At 53.5% G+C, this 17,684-nt stretch overlaps 1 protein-coding gene across 1 annotated transcript in view; it reads right to left on the minus strand.

Annotated features, from left to right (window-relative positions):
* LOC122367219 (serine/threonine-protein phosphatase 6 regulatory ankyrin repeat subunit A-like) overlaps positions 1-14,533 on the minus strand; it is a gene marked incomplete at its 5' end in the record, with an annotated part of 28,022 nt that extends 13,489 nt beyond the window's left edge. Inside the window, 6 exons of the mRNA XM_043340132.1 lie at positions 1,418-1,505; positions 2,252-2,392; positions 6,237-6,315; positions 10,918-11,035; positions 12,217-12,333; positions 14,427-14,533. Of these exons, the coding sequence (XP_043196067.1) occupies positions 1,418-1,505; positions 2,252-2,392; positions 6,237-6,315; positions 10,918-11,035; positions 12,217-12,333; positions 14,427-14,533 (650 nt within the window). The remainder of the gene's footprint in view (positions 1-1,417; positions 1,506-2,251; positions 2,393-6,236; positions 6,316-10,917; positions 11,036-12,216; positions 12,334-14,426) is intronic.
* Positions 14,534-17,684: the final 3,151 nt, after the last annotated feature.

Raw genomic sequence — 17,684 nt, forward strand, 5'->3', positions numbered from 1 at the left:
TCTTGCGCTTCAGAAAAGCGGAAGCCTTGCTGAAACGCAGCGCATAGCGAAAAGTGTCGCATCTGAATGAGTGCGGCTAGACTGCAGCCACGTTTGAAGTCCAGACAACAAAGGGCATCACCTTGATGGCTATGTAAATTAGGGCTCTGTAGGATAGGGTTACACAGAAAATGAAAATAAATTTAGCCCAGCGACGTATGCATGTAACTAGCTGGGATCAGGAGCGGATTTTGGGATAGAAATTCGGTAGCGGCAAAGTCTCCTTGATAACGACGCGAGCCTGACGCTACAACCGTGATCGAGCACACGTAATCATCGACAACAGCCTGACATGGATACCGAACGATAAGTCCACACTTCACAACAAATGCTCTCTTTAAAAGGCGCGAACATCACCCCTAACGAATACGAATTTCAGCACTAGTAAAGCCTAACCAAATCTTCGCCAGAAAACGGTTTTCTGGCAAACATGCATTATACCTAGTAACAGTACTTTAAGTTAAATTTTCGCGATAAGTCTCCAACTTACTTCAAACTCCAACGCTCGTTGTTCAACTTCTGTACAAACGAAATCATCCCTAAGTCTCGGGTCTCAAGAGGCGCTTCTCAGACCCAGTCTACCGAATGGGCGCCCCGCTTTGTGGCAAACTCTTGTTTTTGGCACGTTGCCGCATCACCAATTGAACGCTGAAGGGTCGTCAGAACCAGAGTGGTGGGATAACTAGCACCTACGCTGCGTGAATTAAGTGACAGCCGCTGCCACCCCATAGCCGTCTAGCTCAACACGTCTACTGTGGTCACTGTCACTGGGTGGACTAGTGGACATCACAATTACTCCTATAAATAGAACAATACCAAGTTAAAGCCCGGGATTTAGCTCCCACCACACCACTCCAGGTGCTACAGGCATTTGCAGGACGATCAGCGACCACATTTCAAAATGACGCACGCATGTGAGAATAGTACCTCCGTTACATAAAGATCTGCGGCGGAAACTGACCCCCGAAATAGCCCGTCCAGCGAGATATCCTGTTCGGTAGAGAGCTCCGAGTGTGGCCAGATTGCAGCGATCACGTCACTGAGAGTGGTGTCCCGTTCAGACCGATGGGCCGGCGGCCAATATCGGCCCTCTCCACTACAGGCGGGCCGGACGGAGATCGCGCTGTTACCACCCACCCAGCAGTGACGTCTCCGCACCACATGGTATACGAGTACAGTCGATGTATCCAGCAAGCAGTGTACGGTCCCCATATCCAGTAGTACCTACCTGTATCCAATAATATCCATTCGCTGAACCGAGCATTATCCCGCCCCTGTACCAAACAGTATCCAGTCCCTGAATCCGACGCGGTGGCCATAGGTTCCCACCGTCAGCTATCTATCCACATAGGTTCCCCATCATATCAGCGGTACTTACGCGGCGGCGTGGAATGGCGAGAAGGGCGCGCCGACCAGCGTCTTGGAGTCGGTGTACTGGAGCAGCAGCTCGACACACGCCTCGTGACCTGACGGGACACGAACGCAGGTCAGCTAAAAGGTTTATTGACAGCGGGAGACACGAATACAGCCGAAGGATGTCACATCTGCTCAAATGCAGCCCGCAGGAAGGCAAAAACAAAGGCAGAAACAAGTTACTATCCATCAACATGTCAGACACATTTCGAGCTGCAATGCGAAAATAAGAATAAAACGTTAACCGCATTGATGTGCACTCCGGTCGACTATGTTTACCGGTCAACTATGTTTACCAAGCAGCCAGCTCCATCTGCCCGTTTTACCGACTCTGTCTGACCTGCTCTGTCCAACTCACCGCTATGTATTGCTCTCGGTCCTCGTCCTTTTTTATGAATTTAGTCCGAACCTTTTGATAGGAAGGATTCACAAGGACAGAGCCACCGCTAAGCGAAGCTTGTTGCGGTGACCCCGGTTCTATGGCAGAATTTAGAGTCTAAAGTTTAATGTGCGCACATAGCCGCGCACGGCCGGTGCCCTCACTGACGCCTGGCAGCGACGGGCAAAAGCTGGTGATGGATTTACGCACTGTTGTGGCAGGCGTAGGACGAGCTAGTTACGTACTGTTGTGGCAGGCGTGGGACGGGCCAGTTACGTACTGTTGTGGCAGGCGTAGGGCGAGCTCGTTACGTACTGTTGTGGCAGGCGTGGGATGAGCTAGTTACGTACTGTTGTGGCAGGCGTAGGACGGGGTAGTTACGTACTGTTGTGGCAGGCGTGGGACGAGCTAGTTACGTACTGTTGTGGCAGGCGTAGTGGAGCGGCGAGCGGTGCTGTCGGTCGAGCAGTGAGTCCACCTTGCCGCGTCCCACCGCCTGCAGCAGCGAGCCCATGACGCCCACGTGGCCGGCGGCCGCCGCCACGTGCAGCGCCGTCCGACCTGGCCATCAGAGGAGGGGGAGAGGTGGGGTTAACGGTGCAGAGGCACTCACACTAACACGGTACACACACACACACACACGGTCACATGAACACACATGGACTGGAATACACACGCAGATCGGGTTACTGACACACGCTAGCATAGCAACACCAGAATAGAGTACGCCACTTACGCACATTGTACGCTAACCAAATACAGCGTGTGTATACAGTTATATGAACAGCCCACATTGTATATCCCCACCAACACCATCTACGACTGAAAGAACGTCAACCACCTGTTGTAACATTCCCCGGTTCAGCAAGAGCCCCTATGCAGCACGCCAGACAACCAGCAGTCATCTACAGCACCAATAGGTGCCTGTGTGCCGCCGCCATTCCCTTACTGTCCCAGATATTTGCGCTCCATTTACATGCGTCTCCCGTGGGTCACCAGCCGTCCGGCCGGTGCCCAGGGCCGGCCGTCCTCTCCGCACACCCGGCTGAGCTGCGGCGGCAGCACCCGGCGCCGGCTAATCCCGGTGTATCCTGGGGAGACCCGGCGCTGCCTAATTGTGCCGACTCGGACCGGCGCGGTCAGCCCCCGCAGTCCGGGGGATTAGTGCTGCGGCAGGCGGCCGCCGGAATCAGAGGGAGGGGGCGGGTGCAGAGCTGGTGGGCCGCCATGAGACACTGCCGAGCCGCCGGGACAGGCCGAGATGATCCACCCGGAATACTCGGATCGTGCGAGACTGGCATCGGGGTGCCATAATCAGTAATCACAGCAGAGCTGAATTACAATACTCGCTGCCCCACGCGCTGAATCGAGACATGGCAACAAAGAACAGCTGAGCAAGTGATATACAGCTTTTCGAATTGTGTGTCCTGAAAAGGCAACGACAGAGATGATAGTCTAACAGTTTTCCCACGCAAATATATTCATGATTCAAACTGCAGCAGACTGATGAACGCCAGTGAAACCAAAGTGAAACAACCTCCATATGCATTAAGTTAAAACAGCAGCATTACCAATAGTTTATTTTCCTCGTAACAACCTAATTTGTGTCGGCTCGAATGAGGCATAGGCTCTCAACCGATAGCATCGCAGCTGTCTGTTCTTATCTGCGAATGTATGGACCACATTTGGGGGACACCGGAATAAATTTCCAGCAGCATTTATTGACGGTGATTTAGCGGGCTCGCCGTGAATATATAGACTGGTCTGGGTCGAGGACAGGCTAATGCCGCATTACGGATGGGCGGCGGTAAATCCGCAGCTTTGGTGTCGATACGGCGTCCCAGGGGACACGGTAATGCGCTGTCCCAGAGAGATGGTCTGCGGTGGGAGCTCCTACCGTCAGGGAGTGAAAACTCGAGACTCCACACCGACACGGCAGGCAGATCCCACTCGTCAACAGGCACGACAGGCCCCACAGTTGCCCCACAGGAACCGTCACGACTGTGCAGGTCTTCCTTCCCTGTGTTTCCAGGGTCGGGGACGAGTGGCCGTCTCCTCTCCCGCCTCAATGGATCAGCCCCGTCAGCAGGCCGCAGCAGCAGCGGTAAGTGGCTGATGATGGCAAGACTGCGCCATTGAGCGGCCGACGGAGGGGGGCGAGCGGCGCTCCTGACACAGAAAACAACGGGGCCGACTGCGAACGCAGCACACTAATCCCTGCAGATTGTGTGCCCCACAAACCCCCAATTAAGCACAATCCCTGTGGATGTAGCACAAGTGAGGGAAGTGATCAACATTCAGAAGAGCTACAGGACAGACAAATGTGCGTTATGTAACGAAAGATACCGGCGAGATAAATGAAGAGCAGACAACTGAAAAAATAGCAAATCGACAGGAAAATGGCCCACGCTGCGTGCAGCACTCCATCAAGTCAGATATCGCAGGAAGTAGGCTCTTACGGAGCAGCAATAACCACATATTTCTTTCACGGCCCCATTGTCCAGGCTATTAGCCACTCTAGACGCAAAAAAACATCGTCAGTTACCAAAAGCTCCCTCGGGAAGGCTCTGAGACTTTTTGCTTCCTTACGCTGTCACTTCTCTTATCTAAAGCTGACAAAGCACTTCCCATCGGCAAATTGAGCGCCGCAATATCTGACCATGGGCGGTGGAGTGGGGCTGGTCGGACTCGCGGGGATAACGAAACAGCAGCCCTCCGACAGGGCCATTACTGGGGAGAGTCGGAGGAGGCCTGGGAGGGGCAGCGAAGTGGATCTCGACCACGGGAGGGGACGGGACCAGGGCATTTCTTATTGCCATCCCGGGGAAATGTGACTTCATCATACCTTTCGTAGAAACATCACACAGAAGGGAGGCCAGTGTGTAGAGAATACAAAAGCAAAACGTTTTTATCAAGTAAGCACACAGTTCAGAAGTCGGAAGCCTTTCCGTCTGTTACCAGCGCGTCACGCAGCCACATCCGACAATGATAGATGCATAGACTCTGTGTGCCGACAGCAAATTCCCTTCAAAGCAAAGCGGCGTTGTCACTGCCAGCTATACACATCGTGTGGGCAAATAATAGTCGGAAGACATTTCAAACGAATCCACTTTGTACTTCAGGAGTTCTCCGAAAAAAAGTTCTGGAAATGCAATTAAGTAGAAACAATTCAGTCAACTGCAGCTGGAAGAGGCGACTTCAGAAACTCTCTCGCTAAAGAAGGTTGAGCACTTGCCACCTAATTGGTTTTCAAGAAAGACACCGGGTTGAGCACATCGAAATATTCCCCTAACCGATGTCGACAAGCACCCCGATGCATTTCGGTGAAACTGATCTATATTCTGCAGCGTTGTCTAACTTCATGTGGCGCTTTCGAAGGTAGATCACGCGGAAAGCCAATTCAGGACGCAACATCGTGACTGGCATTTCAGGAGATTGTGAAGCGCTCGCTGAAGCTCGTCGCATTTTCCCACGTAACATCCCATAAATCATAGATACCACGCGACCTTGAGAACCACTTCCCAGCTTCTTGTCGCTGCAACTTGCTAACTCTTAATTCCCACTCCTAGGATTTTCATCCCCTCGAAGTAACTCATCTCTTTCCAAGACACCAGAGGTGTCAGTATGCTAAGCTCACGGGGAGGCTGAGGCAGAGTATACCACTGGGGGGGTACCTGGGCGCCCCCTTCCCCGGGACACATCCCCGTCCTCCCCTCCGACCGACAGCAGGCGCAGCAGCAGCCGCCGGCAGACGCATTAGCCAAGTGGCGGGCCTGGTAGGCGGCGGCAGCAAATGAAATCAGTCCCCCCGGACCAGGCGACCGGCACGCCGGCACCAATTAAATCATTGGAGTTAATCGCTGCGGCGCCCGGCCGGCGGACACGGGTCGGCGCGGCGGCCAATACCGGGCCGAGCAATCCTCCGGCGGCAGAGGACTGCGCCGGCAGACAGACAGACATACGGCGGCCCGGCGGGCGGGGAGAGTTCCGGCACTGCAGTCTGGTGCCAGCCCCTCCACACCTCCAGATAGACAGGATGGCATGGCACCAGCGAAATATTGACGATAGCCCGACTTAACTACGGACTACGAGAAGCTTGTTTGATATTATTTTCGCACTTCATTATTCATAACATCTTAGTAAGTTGAACTTTAACAGATATTTCATAGCAGTGCATATATTGCACAAACGTATTACACCGCATTCGAATGATATCTGACCGGGTTCTCTTCATTCATCACGAAGACTTTGTACTGCCAGTTTTTATGGAGGCTTTCTGTACCATCCATATTTAGCCTAGCGTTGTCAGTCCAGCTGATAAGCCCACGCCACAACGCTCTGACGGAGCTGACTGCTGAGCCTCCCACGAGCGGGGGGAGGGGGTCACCACTGACAGGGGACTCACCAGTGGTGTCAGCGGCCAGCGGCTGACAGTCGGCAAAACACAGCAGGGCGTCCACACTCTCTTCAGCACCGCCCACAGCCTGCCGGTCACAGAGGTCAGATCAGATCAGGTCAACCAGCACCGCCCACCGCCTGACGGTCAGAGGTCAGGTCAGGGTGGATCATATAGCACCACCCACAGCCTGCCGGTCACAGAGGTCAGGTCAGGTCAGGTCAGGTCAGGGTGGATCATATAGCACCACCCACAGCCTGCCGGTCACAGAGGTCAGGTCAGGTCAGGTCAAACACAGCAGAGGGTCTCCACACTCTCCTCAGCACCGCCCACCGCCTGCCGGTCACAGAGGTCAGGTCATACAGTGCCACGCCCACTGCCTACCGGTCACAGAGCTCAGGTCAGGTTATGAAGTCATGCATCGCCAGGTCAGGTCATAGCAGGTCAGCGCACTCCATGCCTGTCAAGCCGTGAGAAGCACGTATGCGCGTACACAGGTTTGCCTGAGAAAGCATGACACATTTTCGTGCCTCCAACTTTTAAAACCACACTGTTTTATTTTCATCGGAATTGAAAAGCTTTAAATGACTGCTGACCTGGCGCCTATTAGAGTCTCATTTGACGGCCCATTCTCGAGTGAGGGTCCTCCGTCACAGCAGGCACTGAGCGCCGTCTGAGAGACCCTCCGGGGTCAGAGAGCGGAAAACTGCCGCGCCAACGGCCGCCCGGCCGCCGGCTCAGCGGTGGTCGCCAGTGGAGCGGCCGCCGCGCCGAGAGGCAGCCATCAGCCCGATGGCAACTGACCCTCCGACCTGACCGGGTCGGCCGGCCGGGGCTCATTAATCAGACGGGGGCCGGGTGATTAGCGCAGATCGGCGACGGACAGCCCGTGAGCCGCTCCAGTCGTCAGGGGAACCGGCCGGGGACAAACTGCCAGTGGTAAAGATCCAATAAATCATCAAAGGGCGTGTCAATAGCGGGAATCTATCACCGTCAGTGGCACGGTGAGAGCCGTGATCAGGACGATCACAATGGCGACGGACGGGTCATTATACGGCACACAGAGTCCGCGGACCCAGTATCACATCTGCAAATAACTGGGTGGAAATGAGAGCGAATAGACTCTAATGTAACTACACTGGCCGGTAAACTACCCGTACCTTCAGCACGTACGGATTAAATACTACGAACAAGTTTCGAAATTGCCGGAACTTTCTAAGTTTGCTGTATTTGCGCTGTAATCAGTTCCGCTGTTGCTGTGCGGATCTACCAGCTACTACGCAGTTCGTGAAAACGCATATCACATCCCCGATCCCCCATACATATTAGGCCTTTTTATCTGGATGATCTGGATATCTACCACCGAAAGAAAACATGCGCTAGATCGCCAACCAAGCAACCAAGCGATACAGTTCTTTACTCGAACCCCTTACAGCCGTTGCTGGGCGCCCGTCTGCGTTATGGCGTTCCTGCACCCGCCCACCGCTCCCCGCCTGACCGGTCAGTCCCACTTATCACCCCGTGATGACCACCGTCTGGCCGCTGAAATTGCCACCGGGGCGGCGGATTAGCCGCGCCGTGAGCCGGCTCCTCTGACAGTCTCCGAACGAGCCCCGATGACCGAGAGGTAGGGAGGTGTTCAGAGCCCAGGCAGGTTTAAAGACGCAGCTGCTGCTCGGATACAACGGCACGCTTCAGCCTTTGCCAAGAGCATGCCGTCGTAAATATACAGCATACCAAACACAAAATAAACCACGCTATAAATAATGCGATGAGCACTAAATAACTACTTTTGTTTGAGCGATATGCCACGGAGTCGGCCATAAATAACTGCATTTTCCGGCGCCGCGAAGGATTCCATTTCCCGAGTGACTACGGGCCTGCGAAATAACCGGCTCATCCTAAATACATCTGGATGACGCACGTCAACAGCAGCTCGTCGCTGCATTGGCAGCCGGCGGCGAGCGTATTCAAACGGGCGTCCGGCGGGCCGGTTTGGAGGGGCTCCATTTGTGCCGGCGCCACGCCGGGGTAATAGGACGGCTGTCACCGCCAGTGAGGGCTGCTCGGCTCACAGACGGGAGACGGGAGTCACCGACTGGGGGAGGTCCGACGGATGGCCAGTCGGTCAGGGGGTAAGGTAGTGAGTGATCTTCATCCGTGCGGCAGGCAGCTGCTGGTGGTGGATCGTTTCTACTTATTTAATCTCTTCATTTAAACAAGCAGCGGCAATCATACATGATACAATGTACCCAAAGATAGGTCAAAATCCTCAATTGACCATTCCATATTAACTGACCATCTATAACCGAAAAGACAAACATAGAGCATAGCTCTACTATGTTTAAACAGCAGCACACGCCGTCGGTCCTCAAACATCGACACCTCACTGTCACGGACAGCACTTCTAATGGTATCGGGCAGTGACGTTAGAACGTTAATAGGCGGATTACCTCCACAAACACTGCGCCCAGTTTCGGCTGTGAACAGCCGGTCAAATTACTCCCGCACCTGACCAGACTGGGCAGCCGGGGCGGTTGGCTCACGGGCTCACGGGCGGAGCGGTCCGGCCGCCGGTCACGGTTCACGGCTGATGAGTCCGCCGGCGCGGAGATTAAACCAATCGCCACCGAGTTCAGGTCGCCGCGGACATTAAAGGCCCGCCGTATGGGGGGGGGGGGATCTGGGCACGTGCAGGAGAGTGGTCTATTTTAGGACGCGGAAGTTAACATTATGGGCGTAATCATGACGGTTAGGGCATGGTATAACGACGCGATAGAGTGCAGCAGATGCATCGCAGCATAGTTCGTAGCAAATACAAAGATGTGCCTTTTTTTGTTCTACAACGCCTCTCAGGACAGCACAGGCGACAGGCGACCTTCTTGTTCCTTCCAGACCCCCAGACACCGCCCCTGCCCATAGGATAGGCGCCACCTCTCCTGCCCCGTAGACACCTCCTGAATCCAAGGACAGCCCGGGTGGCTGTCGTGTCGCCCGCCCGTCAAACACAGCTCGCACGGTGTACCACCCCGAGATCACAGCCGGGCGACAAATTCGATGGATGAGACATGTAAATGCTAATTGGGTCTCGTTCAGGATGCGGAGCTGCAGCCGGCGCCTTTAGTCCGGAGTCGGAGCCGGCTCACACAGCTCCCCGACGAGATTCAGGCCGGTGTCGACAAACACGACCGGGAAAAACGTAATTAAATTGAACAAGTTCAGACGAAATCGGAAAAGCAGAAGAAATGGAATGCAGTAAACAGAGTTAACGAAATTCCAAATCATGCGCTGACAATTTTGCGTCCATATATGGCAACAGCTTGATGCCAATTTGATAGGAATTGACTGCGTCAATCTCATTCAACCATCTAGGCATCACAAATTTGGAGCGAAGTCCACAGAGCAAATTCCCAAACTAAAGCGGGCACAGCGTCTGGGGTCTCCGGCTCTCCTGTACGCCGTAAATTATCTCTCACACTCATATCCCGCTCGGCTCGTACTTGTCAGCAGCCGCGGCCATATTTAACGAGGGAGGCAGGCGACAGCGAGAAATCACCAGAAACTCAAATTGATTAGCTTGGCACCTCATTCCAGCCCGTAAATGACCGTGAAAATAGCCCGTGATAAGATACGTCTCGCTGCCATGGAGGAACTGCAATTTAACGATTGATTAGGCAGTTAATTCACAGCACACGATAGTTCATGAAAACCGCACATGGTATTTGAAATTCAATGCGACTTTATCACACCACCTTCGTCAGAAATTCACAACTCAGACAGCGAATTGAAGACAGCAAGGAACACACACACTTCTAGCGGCTCCGACGTCCAGAGGCAGCTCGAATATAAACGAGCCGCGCCATATGTAAACGGTGTCGCCACTCCCAAAGTCGCCCGCTCCAGTCCGGACAAACAGTCGTCCCAGCCGGAGGAGGCTCCAATTGCCGAGTCGAACGACCGTGGGGGACCAACAGGTAGACATCGTTCACGAAAAACGGTGCCGTAAAAGAAAAAGAAAAGAAAAATGAGGCGGATGTCAAAGAACCTTGAGTCTTTGAATAAACAGACCACAGTCCAAATTGATGAAAATGTTGTTTTCCGATATTGCACTGCATATGCCATAGGCAATGCCAAACATATTTGCAAGCATTGCTATAAAAAAGAGTAGCCTACCGTGTTTTTTACTTTTGTGAACCAACTCTAACAAACAAGAAAGACGTCATTGCCCAGAAAATGCAGGCACACACTATTACCCAGAGAAGATGCCCACAGCGGCAGCCGTGAATTTCGGCCTTGTCTGCGCCCTGGCCACACGGGGAATATTAGAATCTCGTTCCCAGAAGCACGCTCCCAGCAAATGTCAGACTGACACTGCGCCGTCCGCGCCGCTCGTAGGTAATGACACTGCACTGAAGGGGTCTGACACTACGCTGATGTCCCTCGCACTCACTGGCGTTATCACGTCAGTCTGTAGTCCGTACTCACCCCGTAATGGGGCGCCGTGCGTCCCCAAACTGTAGAGCCGAGCGTCTCCTCTTACTTGCCCCATAGCCAAGCGCGGTGCCTTTCTCTCCGTACTTACCCCGTAATTAAAGTCCGTGCGTCTCTGTCCGTCCGTCAGTCCCGGCTAGGCTCCATGCGTCTCTGTCCGTACTCACCCGGTAAAAGTCAGTCGGTAGTCCGAACTCACCCCGTAATAGAGAGCCGTCCGTCCCTGCTGGTCCGTCAGACCAGGCTGGGCGCCGTGCATCAGTAGTAGCATCACCAGCTCTGAGCTGCCCACCTCGGCCGCCAGCATCAGAGCCGTCCTGTGGGGCAGGAAGGGACAACATCAGAGCCATCCTGAAGGACGGGGAAGGTCAGTACGGGTTCAGAACCGTCCTACCGGTCAGGACGGGTCGGTACGGGTCATCAGAGCCATCCTGCGGGACAGGATAGGTTAGTAGAGTCGCCCCCAGAATCTGCACGCATCAGTGATCTATCACGAAATCCATCCTAACGGACAGGAAGGGTCAGTTCAGGACACCAGCCGTCCTGCGGGACAGAAAAGATTAGCAAGAGTCATCAGCGCCAAGAGTGGTCTTGTGAATCTATACGAGTCCACAATACCGCCCTCATGGTCAGTTCCCGTCAGCGCGGGTCACCAATGCTGACCTACGGTCAGATCGAATCAGCAGCCCCCGATCAGCAGTCAGCATGGAACCCCACTCTGGTCACTCCTAGCCCAATGTTCTCACAAGGTAACCCTATATAACTGTGCTCTCACGTTCAAACAGGCGTGGCGCCTGCCCAGATTCCCAAAACCCCACCTTCCGGTCACCAACGTCAAGCAGTCGCCCCACACGGCGCTGCGCACGTCGGCTGTACGTCCGGCGGGTACCAAGCCGGCGGTGTTTCATTAGCGGCTCGGTGTCCCAGCGCCATCCATTACGGGGCCGCGGCGCCCGGCCGGCGCGGCGCTCAGTGTCGGCAGAGGGGCCGGCGGTGACCGCGCAGGATCCGGTGTCAGTGTGTGGTACTCCCGCGGAACACACACACATACACACAGCCCGGCGGAGACAGAGACTTGGGGAGAGGAGAGAGGATGGAGAGAGGAGGGAGGGGATGGTCCGTCATGGTCAGTCGACTATCGGGGCCGGCAGACAGAGGAAGCCCCACCAGCCATTGCCAAGGTCATTACACGGTGGTGGACCGGCCCCCTCCCCCAGCGCCGCCCCTAGTATGGGCCCACCGTGATGCATTACGTACGGGCGTGGTGCCGATGAGCGAAGGGCATGCCACTTGCTACGAATAGACGTTGATTTGTCTGCTTTAGTCTTGAGACGAAATGAGCGATAGCGCATTCAGCTGTTGGTTAAAACGTTGATTTAATTGAGCCTACCTATTCTCGGTGTCCTCTCCGCAGCGTCAAAATTCCCCTGTCGACGCTGTCAAAGACAATTAACAAAGTCCAGCAGCCCAGCGCCAGGCCGTGGCGTCCCGCCCTCACCTGCCGCTGGTGTCTGCCCGGTTGATGATGGCCCCGAACTCGGGACAGGCGTGGGCCGGACTGGACTCGGCCGCCAGGTTACTGAACTCCACAGACGCCGGGGCAGACAGCTGGAACCTGCCGGACGGCGGTCATACTCAGTCAGACAGCGGTCACAGGAGCAGTGCAGGTAACACCAGACTGGACTCGGCCGTCAGGTTACTGAACTCCACAGACGCCGGGGCAGACAGCTGGAACCTGCCGGACGGCGGTCATACTCAGTCAGACAGCGGTCACAGGAGCAGTGCAGGTAACACCAGACTGGACTCGGCCGTCAGGTTACTGAACTCCACAGACGCCGGGGCAGACAGCTGGAACCTGCCGGACGGCGGTCACACTCAGTCAGACAGCGGTCACAGGAGCAGTGCAGGTAACACCGCACTGGACTCGGCCGTCAGGTTACTGAACTCCACAGACGCCGGGGCAGACAGCTGGAACCTGCCGGACGGCGGTCACACTCAGTCAGACAATAGTAGTCACAGTCAGGCAGAAGGCAGTCACAAGAGCAGTGCAGGTAACACAGTTATCATCCATAATCGCCGGTACACCCATGCATGGTTGAAAGCTGGCTTCCATGCGGGGCCACTTATAACTAACCGCTGTTGAGACAACACATAGACAGACTTTCCAGCCAACGACAGACATGTAATAAAAGCCTTATCGAGCTAAAACACAGTAACGCACTCCCATTTACACAAACATGGTAACATCATTACATCATTACGTCAAATCATTACAAATTGCTAAACATCATTACACCTCACCATGAAAAAATCCAGCCTTAGCAACGAACGCCTACGATCCATCGTTCTAACCGCCCTCGTGCATTATAGCCCCCCCCCCCCCCCGGACAACAATACCGCCGTCCACACGGGTGCGCGTTAGTCTCCGATGACGTCAGCAGGGGCAGAGCACCGCCCATCCTCCGGCGAGCGAGTGAATGGATCTGTATAGTCTCTCTTGAAAGTATCGCGACTCTGAGGGAAGGCGCCACCTGTCCCAGCCGCGGTTGAGCGGAAAAGTTTGAGAGCCGCTGGTAGCACTGACCGAAGTCTGACACGCGGAGGCAGCCAGCGCGGCGGGGCGCGGAGAGGAGTGGTTGCGGAGGGATGGGGGGAGGGGGGGGGGAGTGGCAGTCGCCGTGCGCTAACTTGTGGTGGCAGTAAGCATGTGGTCAACGGAAGCCACCCTACTCGCACAGGATTTGTTGAGCTATGTTTAATTGCAAAGTTAACAGTTTGACACGTCATCAGCACGACTGTCACAGGTTTTTGGTTAAATCCGGAAACCCATGCCCGAATACGAAAAAAAAATCATCAGTTGCACCCGCTAACAGTGGTTGCATCCGTGGTTGCAGATGCACCCGCGAGCGGATTCAAATCACAAAAATTATCTCTCTAGCCAATTCACATATTCGCTCTCTAGCCAAGTAGTCCTCTATTTGAATTTCTCTCTTTTTAATGAGCCGGTTAGTGAACGGCGACAAAAAAAAAAAACGTTAAGCCGTCTTCTTTTTAAAAGCCCTAACTATTCGATGTCAGGCTGCCCCCCCCCCCCAACTCATGACCTTCGTTCAGAAGGCCTCTTCACAGTAGGGTTATGGCGGAACTTTGCTCCATTGTGATTTTATGCGTCACGCACACTTAGTGATTGGTCCCCACTAAAGGAGACCAATGAGCGCCCGGCTGGTGAACCCAAGCGGCGCCGGTATCTGCCCGGGGCGGTGGACGGGGTAAAGGCGAGTGATAGGAGCATGACCTTTGGTCAGTCTCCACCTGTTTTGACCCAGTTGTCGGCCGCTGGTGCCTGCGTCATACAGCAGTTTTCCTCCTACCGCCGGCGTAGAATCGTGCTACAGCGTACTTTTTATTATACAGGCCATGACCTCACTGCTGGGGTCCTCAAACTGAATGGAATAGTTCGCCGAGCCGCCGCAGCCCATGACGCGATACTTTCAAGAGAGACTATACAGCGCCGTACACAAGTGCGCGGCAATTTGTCTCAATGAGTCGCCATCGGCGCATCATCCCGGCCTCCAGGGACGGTATTAGGAGAGTGGGAGTGATTGCCAGGCCCGCCCCGGTATGACGGAGAGCTGCCCCTCTGAGTGCTGGGTCTCTGTGTGTCTCTGCATGTATCTGAGGTGATTGGGGGTAGGTTTATAACATCACCTGTTGAGTAGTTCGGTGAGCAGCGCTCTCACACACTCTTTGTGACCTCGCTCCACGGCAGCGTGAAGAGGCGTCCGACCCTCGTCGTCCGATATATCGATGTCGGCCTGTCGGGCACAAGGAGGACGGTGCGGTCAGGGTCAGAGGTCAGGGACACAGGGTCATGGTCAGGGTCACGAGTCTGGGTCACGGTCAATACCTGAAAATAACATGATAATGGTAGGTCAGTACCTCTTACGAGACCTGCATATGATCGTTGGAACCAGTTTCACTCCACCCCCACTTGATGGATGTACGAGTATTTTCGCAGCTTCGTCTCACACAAATCACGATCGAGCTTTTCTCCGGCGCGGTGCATCAATAAGGGCTGACGGCGCAGCTGGGCACACGACGCTGATCTGGGGCCTATCTCCGGCGCACACTGGTCGGAAACGCTCCAGCGAGAGGCCAGCGGCCTTTCCGCAAAAGTTTTTTGCTTGTTATTCCACAACTAGTGAAGCAAACTTCATAAAACTTTGCATACCTTCTCTGTCATATGTAAGCTATCATTTGGATGTCAAGCACTGAATATATGACATGAATCTGTTAAGTTATGACGTCATAATTGAGTATAATACAGGATCTAGCACCACTTTAAGTCAACAAGGGAAATTGGGAGCTGCTATTGGGGCACCGGGAATGGTTTCATGCACTCCTTGCAAGGTCCAGTGCTTGACTTTAGCATTGTTGACTTTGCGTGACGTCATTTATGACGTCACTAAGGCCATGTAAGTTTTTCGTCAATAACTCCTGATCAGATGGAGCTAGAGAGTCGGGAAAGCCACCATTGGACTCAGGAAGACCTGCCAAATCGAATGATATGCGATATAACCTCCTTCAACCATTTTCGTGACCTGAGGAGCTCCGACCTGACCTTGACCCGAGGTTAACACCTTAACCCTCGCCGGCACGGGGGGGTGATGCACCCCCCCTAAGGTTTTTCGCGAATAACTCGCGTAAAAAGCGGCTGATCGCAACGAAACTTTCAGTACCCTCGCATTGATCAATTTTACACGTTCCCTGAAAATTTCATGACCCTGACCCCAATGACCTTTGACCTGTGACCTCTTTTCCATGACCATGTTTGGCCGAAATCGCGATTCGGCGTATGTCGGCTCGCATTAGCCGCGCGTTTGCAAGCTTTTCGTGGTTTCAAAAGTTCAAACATGTGATTTGATGTTGCTCCCATACATTAGGGTGGGTGTCAAGGTCACCTAAAGGTCAGGTCAGGTCATTGACCTTTGGTGACCTCGGGTGACCTGGTTCACTTTTTCGAGTTTTACATGTTTCTAGGCTAGTTTTTGGAGCGGAATTCGAATTTAGCAACCATTTGAACATTTACGAAGTAGTTTTGGTGCCTTCGTAACATGTTACGAAGCTGTCAGAGGCGGTTGACACGTATTACGAATACCCGTCACAACCCCTACCGGTTGACCTGACCTGACCTGACCCGACCTGGTCTAAATGCTTAAAAACATCATCTCTGATCAAAACTAACACGATATTCGTTATCAGCACCCCGGAAAACCACATAGCAGCCACACTTTAGGTACGACTTTCTTACAGGTCCCGATTTTCCCGGTTTTCGGGTCATTGACCTGACCTAGAAGGTCAACCGATGACCTAGGACCTTAAAATTGGGTATCATCGGCTTCGTCTCGTGACGGGCAACACGCTCGTTTTTTCCGCGAAGCTCTAGCTCGATCAGGGGCCAAACGCGAGGAGGGGGGTCGTACCAACCCCCCCCCCCCTTATGCCGTCGAAGGACGCAAAATAGCCTGTGCCGAAGAGGGTTAAGTTGACTTCACCCGAACACCAAGTATAGCATTCAACGCGCCTGAGCTAGACAAACACGATTATGCCAAAATCGCGGCAGTGCGACCATTTTTGGCAAAGTAATTAACCTAAAACCGAGCCCGTGCCTTGTGGCACTTACCTGACCTAAGAGGTCACTGGCTGACCTAAGACCTTAAAATCGGGTAGTACCTAATTTTTGCGTCTTATAACGGCACACAAGCTTGTTTTTTCCGCGAGGCTCTAGCTCAATTAGAGGCGAAACGGCGAGGGAGTTGTACTTACCAACCCTCCCCGGTCAATGTAGAAAACCAATCGGTCCGGCCAGGGTTAAATACCGGAATTGTGATCTAATGTAAAAAGACGGCCCAAGGTAACCCGACGTCAGTGACAGGTGTCCTATATTTGCAGCGTCTTATATTCACGAAGGTTTCAATTTCCACTTTCTTCAGCCGAGTGATGGTTGTCAATAGCAAGGCTCTCTAAATGCAAGCCGTAATCGCCACGCAATATGTGGATTGTGGAAGGCTTTTGATGTCAATACATACATAAGTGCATACATAAAACGCGCTTTTCACAAAATTCATAAACTCAAGCGCATCTGCTTTTAATGACCAGTCAACTACGCATGGATGCGTGCAGGCCACACAGGTCAGCGTAAGCCGGGCGCGGCGGCCGAGCCGAAACTGGGGCGGGGCGGGCGGTAGTTGGGTAGGAAGAGCGGCTCCTGCAAATTTTGCGCAAATATGCGCAATTAGCTTTTATGTTGCCCTGGTGTAAATTTAAATCCTACTTCATCTCACAAAAAATCAGAGTGGAACTAGATGGGACTACCTGTTGTTTCCTTACCTAAACTTTGCAGTTATATTCCAGAATCACTGTAGGAGAGCCTTCATAAAAAAGCTATAGTACATCTTAGTTAGGGAAAAAGTATGCCAAAAATTTTGCACTGACCAGTCGGCAGCTTCATAACGAACATTTTGATGCATAATATGTGGGATTTCAATTTGGTGTCTATCAGCAATAAGACTCTGAATATCCGGCTCAAGAAACCTCTTGCTCCGCGTCAGTTTCCGAGTTCTGGGATACCCCATCTTCGGGGGCTGATTGCAGCTATTTTTGGTCACCCAGATTAGTTTTTTTGGCCTAAGTATAATAATTTGATCAATTTCAAATCGATCTATATAAAAAATAATCCGAAACTCCGGAATCGCCCGTGGCCTCTCGTGAGGGCGTTTCCGACCAGTGTGCGGCGGCGCGGTGGCGGCTGCTGTGCTGCGGCTATCGGAGGAGCCCAGCCGGCTGACCCGGGGACCGGAGCGGGTAAACACATTCACGGAGGACGGGAAGGGACAGAGGTAGAGAGGCGGGGAGAGGGGTGGGAGGGTCGGCGGTAGCGGGAGAGGAGAGGGATGGGAGAAGATG

The sequence above is a fragment of the Amphibalanus amphitrite genome, unplaced genomic scaffold (assembly GCF_019059575.1).
Source record: "Amphibalanus amphitrite isolate SeventyFive unplaced genomic scaffold, NRLGWU_Aamphi_draft 000858F_arrow, whole genome shotgun sequence".
NCBI classification, from domain to species: Eukaryota; Metazoa; Arthropoda; class Thecostraca; order Balanomorpha; family Balanidae; genus Amphibalanus; species Amphibalanus amphitrite.